General features: G+C 47.2%; 1 protein-coding gene across 1 annotated transcript in view; it reads left to right on the top strand.

Annotated features, from left to right (window-relative positions):
- Positions 1-17,528, top strand: part of TOX2 (TOX high mobility group box family member 2) — a 153,374-nt gene that overhangs the window by 45,752 nt on the left and 90,094 nt on the right. Inside the window, 1 exon segment of the mRNA XM_027558495.1 lies at positions 14,002-14,067. Within this exon segment, the coding sequence (XP_027414296.1) occupies positions 14,002-14,067 (66 nt within the window).

Below are 17,528 nucleotides of genomic sequence, written 5' to 3'. Positions count from 1 at the left end.
AGTTCCTTGGACAACAAAGAGATCAAACCAGTCAATTCTAAAGGAAATCAACCCTGAATATTCATTGCAGGGACTGAAGCTGAAGCTCCAATACTTTGGCCATCTGATGCAAAGAGCCAACTCATTGGAAAAGACCCTGATGCTGGGAAAGATTGAAGGCAGGAGGAGAAGGGGATGACAGAGGATGAGATGGTTGGATCACCAAGTCAATGGACATGAATTTGAACAAACTCTAGGAGATAGTGGAGGACAGGGGAGCCTGGCATGCTGCAGTCCATGGGGTCAAAAAGAGTTGGACGTGACTTAGCAAGTGAACAACAGCATTTGTTGAGTGAATGAATGCCTCTGTGCCAGCCTCTTGCCTTAAACATCACTCTCCCTCTATGAGTCTCAGTTTCCCCATTTCTGAGTGGAAAATTGGATTCAGCTTTTGCTATCTCTAAGGTTCTGAGTCTGAAACTGTAGTGGCTGGGACAGCATCTTGACCAGCACTGTCCAATAGAAATATTATGCATACTGTCTATATCACTTCAATTTTTTAGTAGTCATATTTAAAAAAGGAAAAAGAAACAGCTGAAATTAATAAAATATTTTAGTTAGCCCCATATACCCAAAATGTTATCACTTCAACATGTAATCAATATAAATATATTGATGAGGCATCTTTATAGTCTTTTTTGCTACTGTTGTTCCAAGTCTTTGAGACCTGATGTGTATTTTACACATAAACACCTCTCAGTTTGGACCAGCCACATTCCAAGCGCTCATGGACTACTGCACTGTTATAGCCCAGGTCTAGAAGAAGCGAGGTTAGAGCCAGCTAGGAAGGCCCTACTTCCCTGTCTGTAAAATGGGGCAACAACTCTCATCTCCCAGAGGAGCCAAGTGCCTGGTAGCACACTCTGCCACCAAAGTTGTGTTGATCACTGTCTTTTCTCACTACCTCCTAGATAGTTTTTATTGATATAACAGATGGCACCATCTTATGTGACTCTTTTTAGTGGTGAGGAGGCGGTTCCTGCAGTGACCACAGCACCAAACTTGCTCCAGAGACTCCCAGCCCCCCAGCAGGCCACATCCAAGGCATAGTCTCTCCTTCCTGGCAGACAAAGTCCCTGGCCCAGGGTCATGAGGTCACCTGCTCTGGTTCACTCAGCTTAGAAACAGTGGGGGTAGGAAGCCAGTGTGGGCTTTGGGGGTTCAGCAGCATGGAATACAGAAATCAGATTGGGCCCTTGTTGGCTGTGTGGCTTTGGGTAGATCCCCTAACCTCTCTGGGCCTCAATCGGAGCCCTGGATTTCTTGATGGGCAGAATAAGAACGTGCAAAGGACTGATAAGGAGAAAAGCTTTTTTCTTTGGAGAGAAATTGATGTTTGATATTCAGGAGCAAAGCACGAAAGTCATCATCATGGGAAAAACAAACCCAATTAGACTCTCTGACAAAGAGTTTAGTTTGAAAATTTTATTTCAAATTATATGTGGCAGGCGGGCACCAAATTACATATGGCAGGCAGGAAAGAATCCCACTTAAGACCTCACAGGTTTGCATGAAACCCCATTCATTTTCTTCATCTACAAAAGAGAAGCAATTATATCAACCTCCTAGGGTTGTTGTTCCCATCACTTCATGGGAAATAGATGGGGAAACAGTGGAAACAGTGTCAGACTTTATTTTTTGGGGGCTCCAAAATCACTGAAGATGGTGATTGCAGCCATGAAACTAAGAGACGCTTACTCCTTGGAAGGAAAGTTATGACTAACCTGCTGCTTCTGCTACTGCTAAGTCGCTTCAGTCATGTCCGACTCTGTGCGATCCCATAGATGGCAGCCCACCAGGCTCCCCCATCCCTGGGATTCTCCAGGCAAGAACACTGGAGTGGGTTGCCATTTCCTTCTCCAATGCATGAAAGTGAAAAGTGAAAGTGAACATATTAAAAAGCAAAGACATTACTTTGCCAACAAAGGTCTGTCTAGTCAAGGCTATGGTTTTTCCAGTGGTCATATATGGATGTGAGAGTTGGACTGTGAAGAAAGCTGAGAGCCAAAGAATTGATGCTTTTGAACGGTGGTATTGGAGAAGACTCTTGAGAGTCCCTTGGACTGCAAGGAGAGGTCAGGCCTGGGTGTTCACTGGAAGGACTGATGCTAAAGCTGAAACTCCAATCCTTTGGCCACCTCATGCAAAGGGATAACTCATTGGAAAAGACCCTGATGCTGGGAGGGATTGGGGGCAGGAGGAGAAGGGGATGACAGAGGATGAGATGGCTCGATGGGCATGAGTTTGGGTAAACTCCAGGAGTTGGTGATGGACAGGGAGGCCTGGTATGCTGTGGTTCATGGGGTCACAAAGAATTGGACACGACTGAGCAACTAAACTGAACTGAAGGGTTGTTGTAAGAATTAAACAGTGTAAGTAATATATTACCTTATAAGTTATATATATGTGTGTGTGTGTGTGTGTGTGTGTGTAATAGCTAACAATTTTGAGTGCTTTCTCTGCACTAGGCAATGTTCTAAGCACAGAAATTTGTTTAATCCAAATGATAGTCATACACGTTTTCTAGATGAGGAAGCAGAGACATAATAACTTAGTTTACAAGTTGCACAGCTTGAAAAGCCAGCAGATTTGGACCCAGGCAGCTTGGCACCCGAGCCCGTGTTTGTACCCATGGTGCCATCATCCTTCATTAAGAGACAGTGGGCCTGGACTCGAGCGTATGGGATCTGGTCGGAGTTGAGCCCAAGGCCCTCTCCCTGTCCAGTTGCATCTCTACAGGGCCTCTCTGCCCCTCCTCCACCACCTCCCCGCTCCGAGGTGTATCTCTCTGTGAGACTTCCACATAAAACCGCACTCTCGGCAGGACCCAGGGCGCAGCTGCCACGTTTGCTGCCTCGTTGCTTTTGAACTGTGTTTTATCTGCGCAGAACAAGTGTTCTCACGGCCCGGTGTCGGGGCAGGCGGGAGCCGTGTAGGCTGCTTTGATTGTTTCCTCTTTAGATCTCCACGAGGCACATCTCTTGGTGTCTGCAACTGGCCGGGTTGAGGGCTGTGCATCTTTGGTCTTTGATGTGTGTCTCCATGCAGAGGGGAGGGTCAGCAACTTGTACACAACAACTGTTGCTTTGGTACCTAGAATCGAGGGTAGATTCGGAACTGATTGGAGAGCTATACACAAGCTACCAACCACTTTGAGCCTTGCCTTGCTCACCTCTACAATGGGGCTGGTCATGCAATTCCTTGGGAATTCTGGGGCTTTCCAATGAGATGACCAGGCATGGCTCTGGGAGGAGGTCTGAAATAGAGTAGGTGCCCACTGGCCTGTGCTCCCAGCAGCCTCAGATGTCACGTTCCCTGCTCTTTGCCTGGCCAACTCCTGTGTGTTCTCCATCATGGGGCTTCCAGGCTACCCTTTTCAGAAGATTTCTCTTGAAAGACCCATCTCTCTTCTTCCATTCTTCTATGATAACTTTATCCTACCATGATCACATTTGTCAAAGATGAGGCTGCCATTCAATATGATGCTGAATTCATTGTCGTACTTTGCAAAGTTAGTCTGTCCAAATCAAGCAAGAGCTAAGTTTTGTAGGGTTTGAGGAAGCATGGAGTCCTGGCATAGGGGACTTTCAGAAGCAGGAGGTTCTTGGGACAGGCTGACCGCCACCTGTGGACGTGTAGCTACGGTAGTGAGACTGTTAATTGATCTCTTGACTTTCAGAGGATGGGTGGGTGCAAAACTGTCACTGACCAATTAAGACAAGCTTTCAGACAAGGTTTTTATTTGCTCCTGTCGTGAGACAGTGGCCAAAGAATGGCCTGTGTTCATTTCTCAGGTTTGGAGAATAGGAACGTGTTATTTGCCCAAGCTTCTCCAAAGGACTGGGGACTCCTTAGGGGCTGTGTCATTACCATTACAGGATGCCTGGTATCTGTACAATGCCAGGCACATAATCACTAGATACTAGCCAATGAACAATGACTGTTGCCCCTTCTGTGACCTCAGAATTCCTTTGCTGTTACCTCTTTTCAGGGCCCCGTGACAAGCTTTGTTTATCATAAACCCTCGATGTTGGGAGATGTGTTACTCAGTACATTGTAGGTGCTTGGTACCTGATATAAGGGCATTGACTGATTTCATTTTGCCTCAGCACATGTAAATTTGGTCTTAGACCTAAGACCACGAGTGGGAGTGAATACGAGGAAGACACGAGGGGCATGAGGTCAAAGTGGAGGGGCTCACCTTGAACAGAAGGGAGACACTTCACCTATTTAGACTAAAGGAAAGGATGTCAGGAGGGATGTGATGTTAATAAAGTGGGGGAGGGGAGAGAGTTGAGGGGATATCTGATGGCCTCCATGACACAGGAGACATGGTTCTCTGCAAGACTGAGGGCTACTGGGGCTGATGAAGGGATAATAATCTAGCATATTATAATAAAAGATAATATCTATTAAACACTTGTCAAAAGTTATCACCATTATGAAGTATTATGTTATAGAGTATTTAGTTCAGTTCAGTTCAATTCAGTTGCTCAATCATGTCTGACTCTTTGCGACCCCATGAACTGCAGCACGCCAGGCCTCCCTGTCCATCACTAACTCCCAGAGTTTACACAAACTCATGTCCATCGAGTCAGTGATGCCATCCAGCCATCTCATCCCTCTGTCGTCCCCTTCTCCTCCTGCCCCCAATCCCTCCCAGCATCAGGGTCTTTTCCAATGAGTCATCTCTTTGCATGAGGTGGCCAAAGGATTGGAGTTTCAGCTTTAGCATCAGTCCTTCCAATGAACACCCAGGCCTGATCTCCTTTAGGATGGACTGGTTGGATCTCCTTGCAGTCCAAGGGACTCTCAAGGGTCTTCTCCAACACCACAGTTCAAAGCATCAATTCTTCAGCTCTCAGCTTTCTTCACAGTCCAACTCTCACATCCATACATGACCATAGCTCGTATCTAATATATGATAACAGATATAAAAAACTTTTTAAGGCAGTAATAATTAACTGCCATCATTACCATTTTACAGGTGACGAAACTGAGGTAAGGAGAAGTTAAACCCAAGGTTACACACAGCTAGAAAGTGTTGAAACCAATACTTCTATTCAAGAATCAATGCTGTTGACTGGGATGTCACACCATACAGGGAAGATGAATTAAGTCCAAAGCTAACTTGAGATGGGGACTTTAAAATTGGGCCCAAGAATATGGGTTGATAGAAGCAAGCTGCACTGGTTACGGTTGGAGTGTGTAGCCAGAAAAGAAAAAAACACCTAGAAAGAGTTGGCTTTCAGTGGGTAGAGAAAGGGAGGAGGGTGCTCCAGGCTGACGATGGGGAAATATGTGCAAGCTTCAAGATTCTGGAGGTTTCTGCAGCCTTAATGGGAGCTGAGGCTTAGGGCTGGTTGTTATGGAGGGTCCCGTATGCCAGAGCTAGTGATGTGGGGTCACTTCAGGGTTTTGATCTGAGCAGTGAAATGATTACCAAAAGATCGCTAGTGATAGCCAGGGTGGAAGGAAGATGGATTGGGTGGGAGGAAGCTGAGCAGAGGACTTCTGCTGGTGATTGATCAGGAGGATGTAGGATGGAAGGGGTCCAGAGTCACCCCAGGGGAACTCTGTAGAATGTGACATCTCTCATGATGGCCAACCGCCAGAGAAAGAGCAGGCTCATCCATGTGTCATGTGTTCAGTGTTGGGTGGGTTGAATTTGAGGTGCGCATGAGCCAAATGGGGCAATGTTCAGGGGTAAACTGTGCATTGGAATCTGGAGGCAGCTTGGCTGAAGATGAATGTTTGAGAGTGACACGTGGCAACCCTAAGAAGCCATCAGCTCAGTTCAGTTCAGTTACTCAATTGGGTCTGAGTCTTTGCCACCCCATGGACTGCAGCATGTCAGACTTCCCTGTCCATCACCAACTCCTGGAGCTTGCTCAAGCTCATTGTCCAAAGCAAGTGTGGATAGAGGAGGAAATACCAGACTTATCTATCCCACCCACCTGTTCAACCCATTCCATCAACCCAGGCATCTCACTCGCCCATGCCAATCATCTACTTGTTTATCTCACCCACCATCCCAAGCATCTTCCCGTTACCTGTCTCTTCATACTCACTCACCCATCCCAGTTCATTCATCTATCTCTCATCCCTCTCATCTCAGCCACTCATCTGCCCATCCATCCATTCATCCCACCTTCTAATTCCATCTATCTGACCCTTGAGTCATCTCTTTGTCCACCTACTGGCCCATCTGTCCCATTCCTTCCCTAAACCACTCAACTCACCTGACCATCCACCCATCCATTCATCCCACCCATATACCTCCCCACCATCCATCCACTCATCTTACCCATCCCAACTATTTACGTCTCTATTTACCACCAGCCACTGGTGACTTTTGAGCACCCAGAATGTGGCTAAGTCTAAACTGAGCCATAGTGGAAGGTTAAATACACACTGGATTTCAAAGACAGTACCAAAAAAAAAAGACTATAAACCATCTCATTTACAATTGTTTTGTATTGATCATGCATTGAGATCATAATGTGAATATATTGGGTTAAATAAAATGTCTTTAAAATTAATTTCACCTGTTTATGCTTTTTAAACTGTGGCTACTAGAAAATTTTATATTACACTTGTGGCTTGCTTTACATTGCTGTGGAACTCTGCTGACTTGTACCATCCATCATCCACTTATCCATCCATTTATCCATCCATCCTTCCCATCCTTCATTCCCTCCCTCCCTTTCATCCATCCATCTACACAGTTATCACATTTGTCCATTCCACAGATATTTAATTCACACCTACTATGAATCAGTGGCTCTGTGGGTCTTAAGAATAAGGAAACTGAGGCTTCAAGCAGTTACAGAGCTTGCCCGAGGTTTCACAGATGGAGCTGGCATCATCTGACTTGCAAAAATCAGGGCGCCTTGCCTTTCACCTTGCCTACCTATTTGCTAAGTTTGCTTAAAGATAGAAAGGGGATCTATCCTTTTCTTGGGGTATGTGTGGGGTGGCTGTTGGACTAGAGGACTAGCTACCCCTCTCACCAAAGGGACCACACATTTTGAGGAGAGACAGACTCTTCAGAAGCCTCTCCTTGGTGGCCGTCATGAAAGGGTTATCCTGACACATTCGCTGTTTGCAAAAATGTGGATTCTTTCAGATTCCCAAACTCATTTCCATGACAAAACTCTTGGGAAGAGAAGATGAAGGGCTGGCTTTTGCAGAACAATCTTCCAGCTGTAATGACGACTGAAGATGGCGCTGGGAAAAGGAATTATAATTAGAATATGAAATGGGGAAAATTAGTCTATTCCAGTCAGTGGTAAGAGATGTTCTCCTGGCGTTTCATGGAAATTCTTAGGCCCTTGTCCCCCACCCTCCCATACACACACATATTTTTTTTTCATGTTTTAAAGTGTGCAGAAGGTTGTGTGATGTGAAAAAAGATTTTTGACTGAGGGATTGAGAAGCTGAAATATGCACAGAATTTAAGTTCCTGGGTGTCTGTGTGTGTCTCTACACGCTCATGTCATCTTTTGTGTGCACGCTTCTGTGAGTTATGCACGGATTCAGTCGCAGATGGAGGGTGTATTTATTCGCGTCGGGCATCCCCTCCCTCCCCTGTGTGCAGACTCTAGGTGTTGTGTATGTTGTGTACCGGTCACGTAAAGGGTCTGTGCTGTGTGCACTCATGCTTATGTTCCGGACACCTTTGTCTGGGACGGTTGGTGCTACCCATGCTGGGGTACGTGTGTAACTGAGTGGGGTCTTGAACACTCTGTGGTGTGAGCTGGGCCCCCTGCCAGTTTGTGTTGCATACGTTGTCGCCGTGCTTGGGCACACTCGTGCATCACGTACCTGTGTGTCCATGAACTCACAGCGTCACCGCTGTACGCTGGGTGTCCATGCGGGCGCTTTGGAGCTTTTCTGCGCACGTGGAGGAGGTGGCTCTGCTGTGTCCAGGCTTTGCGACATCTCCCCTTCACCCTGGGGGCCAAGCCAGGGGAGCCCGGGGGGTCTCAGGGGCCCCTCCCCTCCTTCCTTTCCCCTACAAGGGCTCAGAGGTGGTGGAACACTGGACAGAGGCTGGCAGAGAACAGAGCCCCCAAACCACCCACTTGGGGCCTTCTTTTCACAGCTGCTCAGTAGCCAGTCCCAATCCTGTGTTCTAGGGCACCATGCAAAGCAACCAGTGGGAAACCCAGCAGAGGCTGACCCAGCCCTGCCTTGGGAACTTCTGCCAAATTCTCAGATTTTCCTTGAAGCAGGAAACAAGCTTTACTCTGCCACATGGCTGCTCTTTCTTGTTTGAATAAAGGGCAAGTGAATAAGCCCACTTGAGGGGACTCTGATGACCTCATGGGAATCCCCTGCCCAACCCCTGGCACGCACACCTCAAAATCTAGGATCCCTGCTGCTCTTCCCAGCGTCGTTCCCCACTGCTCACTGTGGGTAGGTCCTCCCTGCATGAACCACAAACACATACTCATCAGATCCCTATTATCTGCCAGGCCCTGAAGAATGACTGGTTATGTCTGGGGAGGGGGGGCTGCAGCCAGGCCGTGATTCCTGCTGCCAAGGAGCGTACACGCTCATGGGAGAGACCAAGCCCAAGAAGCAAACAGACCACTGCTGTGCAGTGTCTCCCTGACTGTGTGATCTTGGACAACTGTTTATCTTCTCAGCTTATTTCCATGGTTTGAAACGTTGGTAGCTGTTGTTGTTGTTTTAGTCACTCAATTGTGTCCAACTCTTTGCAGCTCCATGGACTGTAGCCTACCAGGCTCCTCTGTCCATGGGATTCTCCAGGCAAGAATGCTGGAGTGAGTTGCCATTTCCTTCTTCAGGGGATCTTCCCCACCCAGAGATCGAACCCGAGTCTCCTGCATTGGCAGGTGGATTCTTTACCACTGAGCCACCAGGGAAGCCCAAAATGTTGGTTGTTGAAAAAGCTAAATGAGTTATTTTATGAAAAGCATTTTGCTTGGTGCCAAGTATATTCATTCATTCACCCAATGAACAGACACTCATCAAGTATTTGTTCATCGCCTGCTGTACATGTTGGGGAGCAGGGCTGGGGTGGGGAGAGAGAGCAGACCAGCGTGGCTCTGTTCTAGCCAGGAGTTAATAAATGGGATATTACGCAGAGTTTGGGGGCATATCTTTTAACCTACATTAAAAGATATGCCCTGTATCTTTAACATACACCATACTGTTTGATGACTATTGCTTTATAGAATGTTTCAAATACCTTGTTAAATTTAGTCCCCTCAGACTTCCCTGTGGCTTAGTTTACACTTGCCAATACAGGGAACAAGGGTTTAGTCCCTGGTCTGGGAAGACTCCACAGGCCATGGGTTGACTAAGCCCATGCACCGCACCTACGGAGCCTGCATTCTGGGGCCTCTGTGCCTCAACTACTGAAACCCGCATGCCTGAGGCCATGCTCTGCGACAAGAGAAACCACTGCAAGGAGAAACCCGTGCACTGCCACTAGAGAAAGCCCAGCAACAAAGACCCACCTAACCCAAACTATCCCAAAGAAAGGCAATGCCAAAGAACGCTCAAACTACGGCACAATTGCACTCATCTCACACGCTAGTAAATTCTCCAAGCCAGGCTTCAACAATACGTGAACTGTGAACTTCCAGATGTTCAAGCTGGTTTTGGAAAAGGCAGAGGAACCAGAGATCAAATTGCCAACATCCGCTGGATCATTGAAAAAGCAAGAGAGTTCCAGAAAAAACATCTATTTCTGCTTTATTGACTATGCTAAAGCCTTTAACTGTGTGGATCTCCACAAACTGTGGAAAATTCTGAAAGAGCTGGGAATACCAGACCACCTGACCTGCTTCTTTAGAAATCTGTATACAGATCAGGAAATAACAGTTAGAACTGGACATGGAACAACAGGCTGGTTCCAAATAGGAAAAGGAGTATGTCAAGGCTGTATATTGTCACCCTGCTTATTTAACTTATATATAGAATACATCATGAGAAACACTGGGCTGGATGAAGCACAAGCTGGAATCAAGATTGCCAGGAGAAATATCAATAACCTCAGATATGCAGATGACACCACCCTTATGGCAAAAAGCGAAGAGGAACTAAAGAGCCTCTTGATGAAAGTCAAAGAGGAGAGTAAAAAAGTTGGCTTAAAGCTCAACATTCAGAAAACTAAGATCATGGCATCCAGTCCCATCACTTCATGCCAAATAGATGGGAAAACGGTGGAAACAGTGACAGACTTTATTTTGGGGGGCTCCAAAATCACTGCAGATGATGACTGCAGCCATGAAATTAAAAGACACTTACTCCTTGGAAGGAAAGTTATGAGCAACCTAGATAGCATATTCAAAAGCAGAGACATTACTTTGCCAACAAAGGTCCATCTAGCCAAGGCTGTGGTTTTTCCAGTAGTCATGTATGGATGTGAGAGTTGGACTGTGAAGAAAGCTGAGTGCAGAAGAACTGATGCTTTTGAACTGTGGTGTTGGAGAAAACTCTTGAGGGTCCCTTGGACTGCAAGGAGATCCAACCAGTCCATCCTAAAGGAAAGCAGTCCTGAATATTCATTGGAAGGACTGATGTTGAAGCTGAAACTCCAGTACTTTGGCCACCTGATGCAAAGAACTAACTCATTTGAAAAGACCCTGATGCTGGGAAAGATTGAGGGCGGGAGGAGAAGGGGACGACAGAGGATGAAGTGGTTGGATGGCATCACTGACTCAGTGGACATGGGTTTGCGTAAACTTTGGGAGTTGGTGATAGACAGGGAGGCCTGGCGTGCTGCAGTCCATGGGGTCGCAAAGAGTCAGACACACCTGAGCAACTGAACTGAACTGAACTGAACAAAAAATAAATAAAATTTTTAAAAGATATTTCATTATTATTTAATTATTTAAAAATTTTAGTCCCCTTCCACTTCCCTGACCCCATGGACTCGCCAGAATACTGGAGTGTGTAGCCTTTCCCTTCTCCAGGGGATTTTCCCAACCCAGGAATTGAATCCAGGTCTCCAGCATTGCAAGAGATTCTTTACCAGCTGAGTCACAAAGGAAGCCCTCTTTCTTTTAGAACATACTTATCAAATATGTGTGATTTTTAGAATGGTCTAATTTTTATCAAAGAGTAAATATCGGACCACGGTGACCTATCAGATAGAACTTAGGAGCTTTCGTTGAGAACTCTCTATGCTGCCCAAGTCATAGTCCTATCCTTGATACCAGTCTTATCGGGCATTGGGGGCTTGGGAAACCATCAGGACACGGTTCCAGCCTTCACGCTGCTCCATTCTGGGCAGAGGACAGATGGAGAGACAATCTAGGTTGTTAGAGGGACAGCCAAAGGAAATGAAAGCAGTGATGTCCAGCCTCTTGCAGAAGGTGGTTTCTGAGCAGAGACTTGAAGCCTGAACTCCGTATGATGGATGAAGCCCTGCATTTGGGGTCATGCTCAGACTCTAGACACGGCACAGCCTTTTCTTTTGTGAATCCAGCAGTCACTGAAGGACTGTCCATCCCTGTGTTGGGAAGGCACTTGGGTATAAGTCCTAATGCCACTGCCCTGATGAAAAGATTGGCCTGGTAAAAGACAATGCAAGCGGTTGCTTCATTCATTCATTCAAGAAGCATTTATTGAGTGTCTGTTCCGTGTCGGGTGCTAGTCTAGATATTTGGGAGGCATCATCAGTGTACAGAAAGACTAAGACCCCTTGGCCTCGAGGGCCCTTCGTTTTCATAGGGGAAATCCAACTGTGAGCAATGAATGTGGTAAATAAGTAAATTACATAGAAAGCTAGAAGGTGACGGGGCGATGGAACAATGAACAAGGGTGAGCAGGACAGGGGGAGTCGGGCGTGCTGGGCTTTGGAGCCCACCGAGATCGGAGGCTGGTGTCTGAGCCAGTTTGTTATGAAAACCTCTCTGAGCAAAGAGGGTCTGGATGAACTGATGATTGCAGGAATGTGGGCTTTTCCAACCTCCGTATGGACCGCTTGGTGATGTCCATCCAAATTACAGATGCACCCACAGTTGGATGCAGCAATTATTCAGACTAATCCTACAGATAGACTCACACCCCTGCAAAATGACGGATATACAAAAATATTCACCAGAGCAATGTGGAATAGCACAAACCTGGAAACAACTCAATTGCCCATTTGCTCAAGTAGTTCAATATATATGTTATAGCCATGCTAGGGCATACCAGAAGACAAAATTATGATCTGAGAGAAAACACTTTCCAGGATGTGTTGCTAGGAGAAATATAAGGTGTGAAATGGTGTGTATAGAACATTGTCATTTATAGAAAAGAAGTGACTCTAATGTATTTCAGGGACTCTCTCTGAAAGGATATGGAAAGCTGGTAGATGCAGTGATTATCTCTGGAGAGGGGCAGTGGATGCCTGGGAGGTGGGGGCAGGCGACTTTTCATTCTGTTGCTCTTTGTGTACTTTGGGAATTTTAAATCATGTGAATATAACCTAATAAAAAATTCTTTTCAATTACAATAAAATGGACAGCTGGTGTTGGTACTCCACCCAGATCTCTTTATTGTCCAGCACAGCTGGACAATATTGTCCCCCATCTGCTGTGAAAGTATTAGTTGCTCAGTTGTGTCCGACTCTTTGTGACCCCATGGACTGTAGCCCACCAGGCTCCTCTGCCCATGGAATTCTCCAGACAGGAATACTGGAGTGGGTTGCCTTTCCCTTCTCCAAGGGATCTTCCCGACCCAGGGTTTGAACCTCGCTCTCCTGCATTGCAGACAGATTCTTTACCGTCTGAGCCACCAGGGATGAGTACAGGCTGAAAATGGCTCACAGCTGGCACAGTTCCCTGGAAAAATGTCCTTGGCCAAATGGGGGCCACCCTTCTCAGGTGATGACTCCCTTCTGCCCCTTAAGCCGCCACCAATGACTGACATATATGGGTTACAGAAGCCCCCCCTGGTTTCATGCAGGAACAACTCTGCGGTACCAGCCATGCCCTGGAGCAAGCTTGTGGTGGGATAAGCCTACAGCAAGCCTCCCACTGGGGCTCCCTCCTTGCTTAGCTCCTTCCCGTACCCTATCCTGATCCCTCCCTCCCTTACAGGTTATTGCTAAAGCACACTTCTCAAAGATCACATGCCTTTGAATCCTTGTCTCAAGCTCTGTAGAGAACCCGATCCCAGAGGCTTGTCTCAAGTGAAGGGAGCTGGAATGGAGCCAAGCGCTTTGCACTTTCCGGGGCAGCGTCCCCTGGAGAGAGGTTTACTGTTGTCAGCCCCTTTTGACAGACGAGGCACCTCTGGAGTGCAGTCTCCAGCGAAAGATCACACACCTTGAGAAAGGGGAGCCAGCTACTCCAGAGCCCCTGCTTCTCCAGCTACACCTGCTCCCTCTTGCAGACGAATTTTCCCAAATCCAGCCTTGGCAGCGTCTCAAAACACAGGGTTGTAGTTCCTGTACCTGGTTTCTACTACAGTCCTCAGTGCCCGTGGTCAGGGACGGCATGGGAGGCCAGGGTAAGGGGACAGAGCCCTTTGGGATGGTCATTCCTGGAGGATGGGACGGGGGCAGGCTGTCCTGATCCCAGGGCTCTGGAGATCTTGGCCTCCCTCCAGCATGTGGAATTCCAGCTCTAGCTGAAAGCCTGATGTCATTTTGGCCAGGAGAAATATTTGCATACTTCTAGAGATGGGGAGCTCAGTACCTGACAAAGCCATCTGTCACATCTATGGACAAGGTGTAAAGGGCAGAAAGGTATTCCTCTCTGTATCCTGAGTGTGATGAACCCAAGCTATGGAGGTCATGAAATAAGGACACTTCCTTCTACCCTAGAGGTAGCTCTGCTGAAATGGAGACTGGGCATCTTGGGTTCAATCTTTGCTTCTCTGGGCTCCAGCCTTTTCCCCTCAGCACTATAGTCCCCTGACCTCCTCGGGCTTCTCCTGGGCCCTTCTGGAGAACATTTTCATCAGAGCTGCCTCTCTGTTTCTCTGTTCCAGTTTGATGGTGAGAGTGCCTACGTGGGGATGAGTGACGGAAACCCAGAGCTCCTATCAACCAGCCAGGTGGGTGCCCAGCCTCCCTTGGGCCGCTGGAGCTGAGCTGCTCCCAGGGCGGGGTGGCAGGGGTGCAGAGCTGGAGGCATAGCCCACTACTGTCCTCTCTCAGAATGATCAAGAATATCAATTGATTGTTAACATCCAATTGTTGTAGATGTTATATAACATCTAATTGTTAGGGACTTCCCTGGTGGTCCAGCGGTTAAGACTCTGTACTTCCAATGCAGGGGGCATGGGTTCAGTCCCCAGTTGAAGAGCTAAGATCCCAGATGCCTTGCATGCAGCAAAAAATTTAAAAAACAAAAAACATGTAATTGTTAAGAGGCCTGTCTAAATCATAGATGTCATTGTTCTTGTACTGGTGACTTTCCAAATTAGACTATAATTATTTAACAGGAAAAAAAAAAAGCCTTTATAAGCTTTTTTGAACCAAGTCTATAAACTTCTGATTTTTTTTAGAAAGTAATGTCGATTGAGTTTTCCTTCAAATGGACAAACTGGGACTATAGTGTTTCCTGTAAATCAACTACCTGGCTACTCTTGGCATCATTGAAAACTTGATAAAACTCGAAACATATTGTCTACACTCTCCACGCACAGAGGGGAGATTTTCAGCACCAACGAATACACATGTCACATGCCCCTGGTGGCCCTGCCTCTTACTGCCACACAGCAGCCATGGGGACAGGTGCTGGTGTGGAGGCACTCATACCCATGCATCAGCTTTCAGGGTTCTTCTGTCTACCTGGCGTCGTCTCATGCTCTGGGGAGGGTTGTGGACATGGAGGAAAGGGAAGAGAGTGGAGGCTTCCTGGGCAGCTTTTCTTGGTGGGGATGGGAGCTGAGTCATCCCAGGGAAGACCAGCCCTAGGCCCAGTCCAGCCCGCTGTGAGTCCCAGACACCAGTTGGACAGATTGTCCACTGTCAGCCTGGTCTCTCTCAGCCAGGAGCATCCTCAGTCTAGACTCAGATGCCACAGAGGGTCCTCACTGCAGTCTGGGACCCCAAGGAGGGTCCTGCAAAGATCCTGGAAGATGCTTCCCAGTGGTGCCTCCAGGGTGGCAGCAGCTCGGGCTGCTGGATGGAGGATGAAGGGGTTTCGTAGCCGTTGACAAATGTGAGGGATCTGGGAGACAAGCCTGCCCCTAGAGCTGCTGTGCCCTCTCTGGCTGTGTAATCATGGCAGTCATGGCAGTTGGGTGGCTGGGGTCACATTTTCCAGCCGGAGAAACAGAGGCCTATTAATTCACAAATATTTATGTGCTATGCTACGTGAGAGGTCCTAGTGGGGACACAGATGAGAAAGACATGGGCTTGTGGCTCTTGGGGAACACTACTGACAAGGAAAGAGACTATGTCTCAGTGTGGCGTGGAAACTCTGTTACAGGGCGCTGGAGCCCACACCCACCCTGACCCCCACCCCACCCCACCCCCGCCATTGCAGCAGGGCGCTGGTGGGCCCACATGCCATCCCCTTCTCTGGTCTGTGACCATGTGAGCACCAGAGGGGCTGCTGAAAAGCTGCCTTTATATTGCACTGACAAGCTGCAAGAACTGGTGGGTAAGACTCCAGTCCTGGAAATGCCCATTTTGGAAGAAATCACAGAAGTCATTTAATTGTCCATAATTGGAAATGTGGTTAGTTCAAAAGCCAGAGCTTACTCCTGAACCTCTTATCTGAGTCCTTTCACAGTGTTTTGATTTGTCGTTGCTCAGTCGTGTCGGACTCTTTGCGACCCCATGGACTGCAGCACACCAGGCTTTCCTGTCCTTCACCATTTCTTGGAGCTTACTCAAACTCCTGTCCGTTGAGTTGGTGATGCCATCCAACCATCTCATCCTCTGTGGTCCCCTTCTCCTCCTGCCTTCAATCTTTCCTGGCATCAGGGTCTTTTGCAGTGAGTCAGTTCTTCACATCAGGTGGCCAAAGTACTGGAGCTTCAGCTTTGGATTGCGTTTTGTTAACATCCTGACTCAGAACTGTGCTATGCTGGAGTCTGCTCTGGCTCCGTCCCTAATGGAGAGGGTTGGTACTGCACTTTGACCGAGAAGGGCAAGTGAGACTCAGGAGCTCTGTGTCTGCTCTAGGCTTGGGCAGAGGGGCACAGTCCCTCAAACGGGAACTGCAGGACAAATAAACGTGGTTATTTCAACTGGCTTTCACGACAGCTTTGAGAAGTGTCATGAAAAAGTAAGATGTTACCATTAACCCCATTTCATAGATCAGGCAACTGAGGCTCTAGGATGTTGACTGACTCAGCCAGGGAGCGGTAGAGATGGAATTTGAATCTGCACGGCTAGAACTCAAAGCTCCGAGTCCCTTACTGTGTTTATGGAGAGCTCCGTTCCCACCTCAAGGCTATTTTCAACTTGCTTCAGCCTAAATGTCACTTACTTACAGAGCTCTTTGTGAGCCCCAAATCCAAGTAGGTCCCTTCTCCATTATTCTTTCTCATGGTACCTCATCCTTTTAGTTCACAGCGTTTGTCACTGTGGTTTTTGCTTATTTGCATAATGACTTGGTTAACATCTGATTTCCACCCTAGACTGTGACCTCCCTGAGGGAAGGATCTGGTCTCTCTTATTCTTTGTTGTGCCTTCCTACTGGGCCATACTGCCTGGCACAAAGGAGGCATTCAGGAAACACTTATGTAATGAATGCATTCCTTAACAGTGGAACAATGTGGCTGGATTCCCTAAGGGTCCTTCTTGGTCTCATGCACTGTTGCTCAGAGAGTCTCCCTAACTTAGAACTTTATAAAGGAGATAACAGGATTCCCAGAGTCCATATGGTGGTGTGAGCCAACCTTGAGACGAGCAGACTTAGCAATTACAGTCTAGACTTCTTAAAGTGTACCAGTTGGCTTAACTTGCACACCCCACCCCCCAAATTTAGTGGCTTAAAACAACAAATATTCATCTAACTCATGATTCCATGGCTTGGAAGTTTGGTTGAGTTCAGCTGGGTGGCTCTTCTGGTCATGGCTAGGATCATTTAAGTGCAACAGTCAGCAGCCAGGTAGGCTCTTAGCTAATTGTTATGAGGGACTCCCTTCTACTTCAGATGGTCTCTCCTGCTGCAGCAGGCTAGACCAAATTTGTTTACATGGTGGGAGAAGGGTTCCCCGAGCAGCAAGAGCCATAGCTGCGTGACCTCTTGAAGTCTGGCATGTGACTACTTCTAGCACATGCCATTGATCAAAGCAAGCCACAGGGTCAGTCTAGAGTCAAGGAATGAGGAAATAGACTCTGTTGATGGGAACCACTGCAAAGTAATATGGTCTTTTAACAAACTATCACATGTGGGAAACATGTCAGATGTAGTACATGCTAATTTTACTTAAAAATAAAAATAAGACCTGCAGCTCCAGTGGTTTGGTAGGGTTCCACTGACCTCTAGTTCTTTTTGTTTTATGAAGTATAGTTTATTTACATTGCTGTGTTAGTTTCAGGTGTATAGAAAAGT

Source organism: Bos indicus x Bos taurus, chromosome 13, assembly GCF_003369695.1.
Source record: "Bos indicus x Bos taurus breed Angus x Brahman F1 hybrid chromosome 13, Bos_hybrid_MaternalHap_v2.0, whole genome shotgun sequence".
In the NCBI taxonomy this organism is placed as follows: Eukaryota; Metazoa; Chordata; class Mammalia; order Artiodactyla; family Bovidae; genus Bos; species Bos indicus x Bos taurus.
This window is presented reverse-complemented; position numbering and strand designations above follow the sequence as displayed.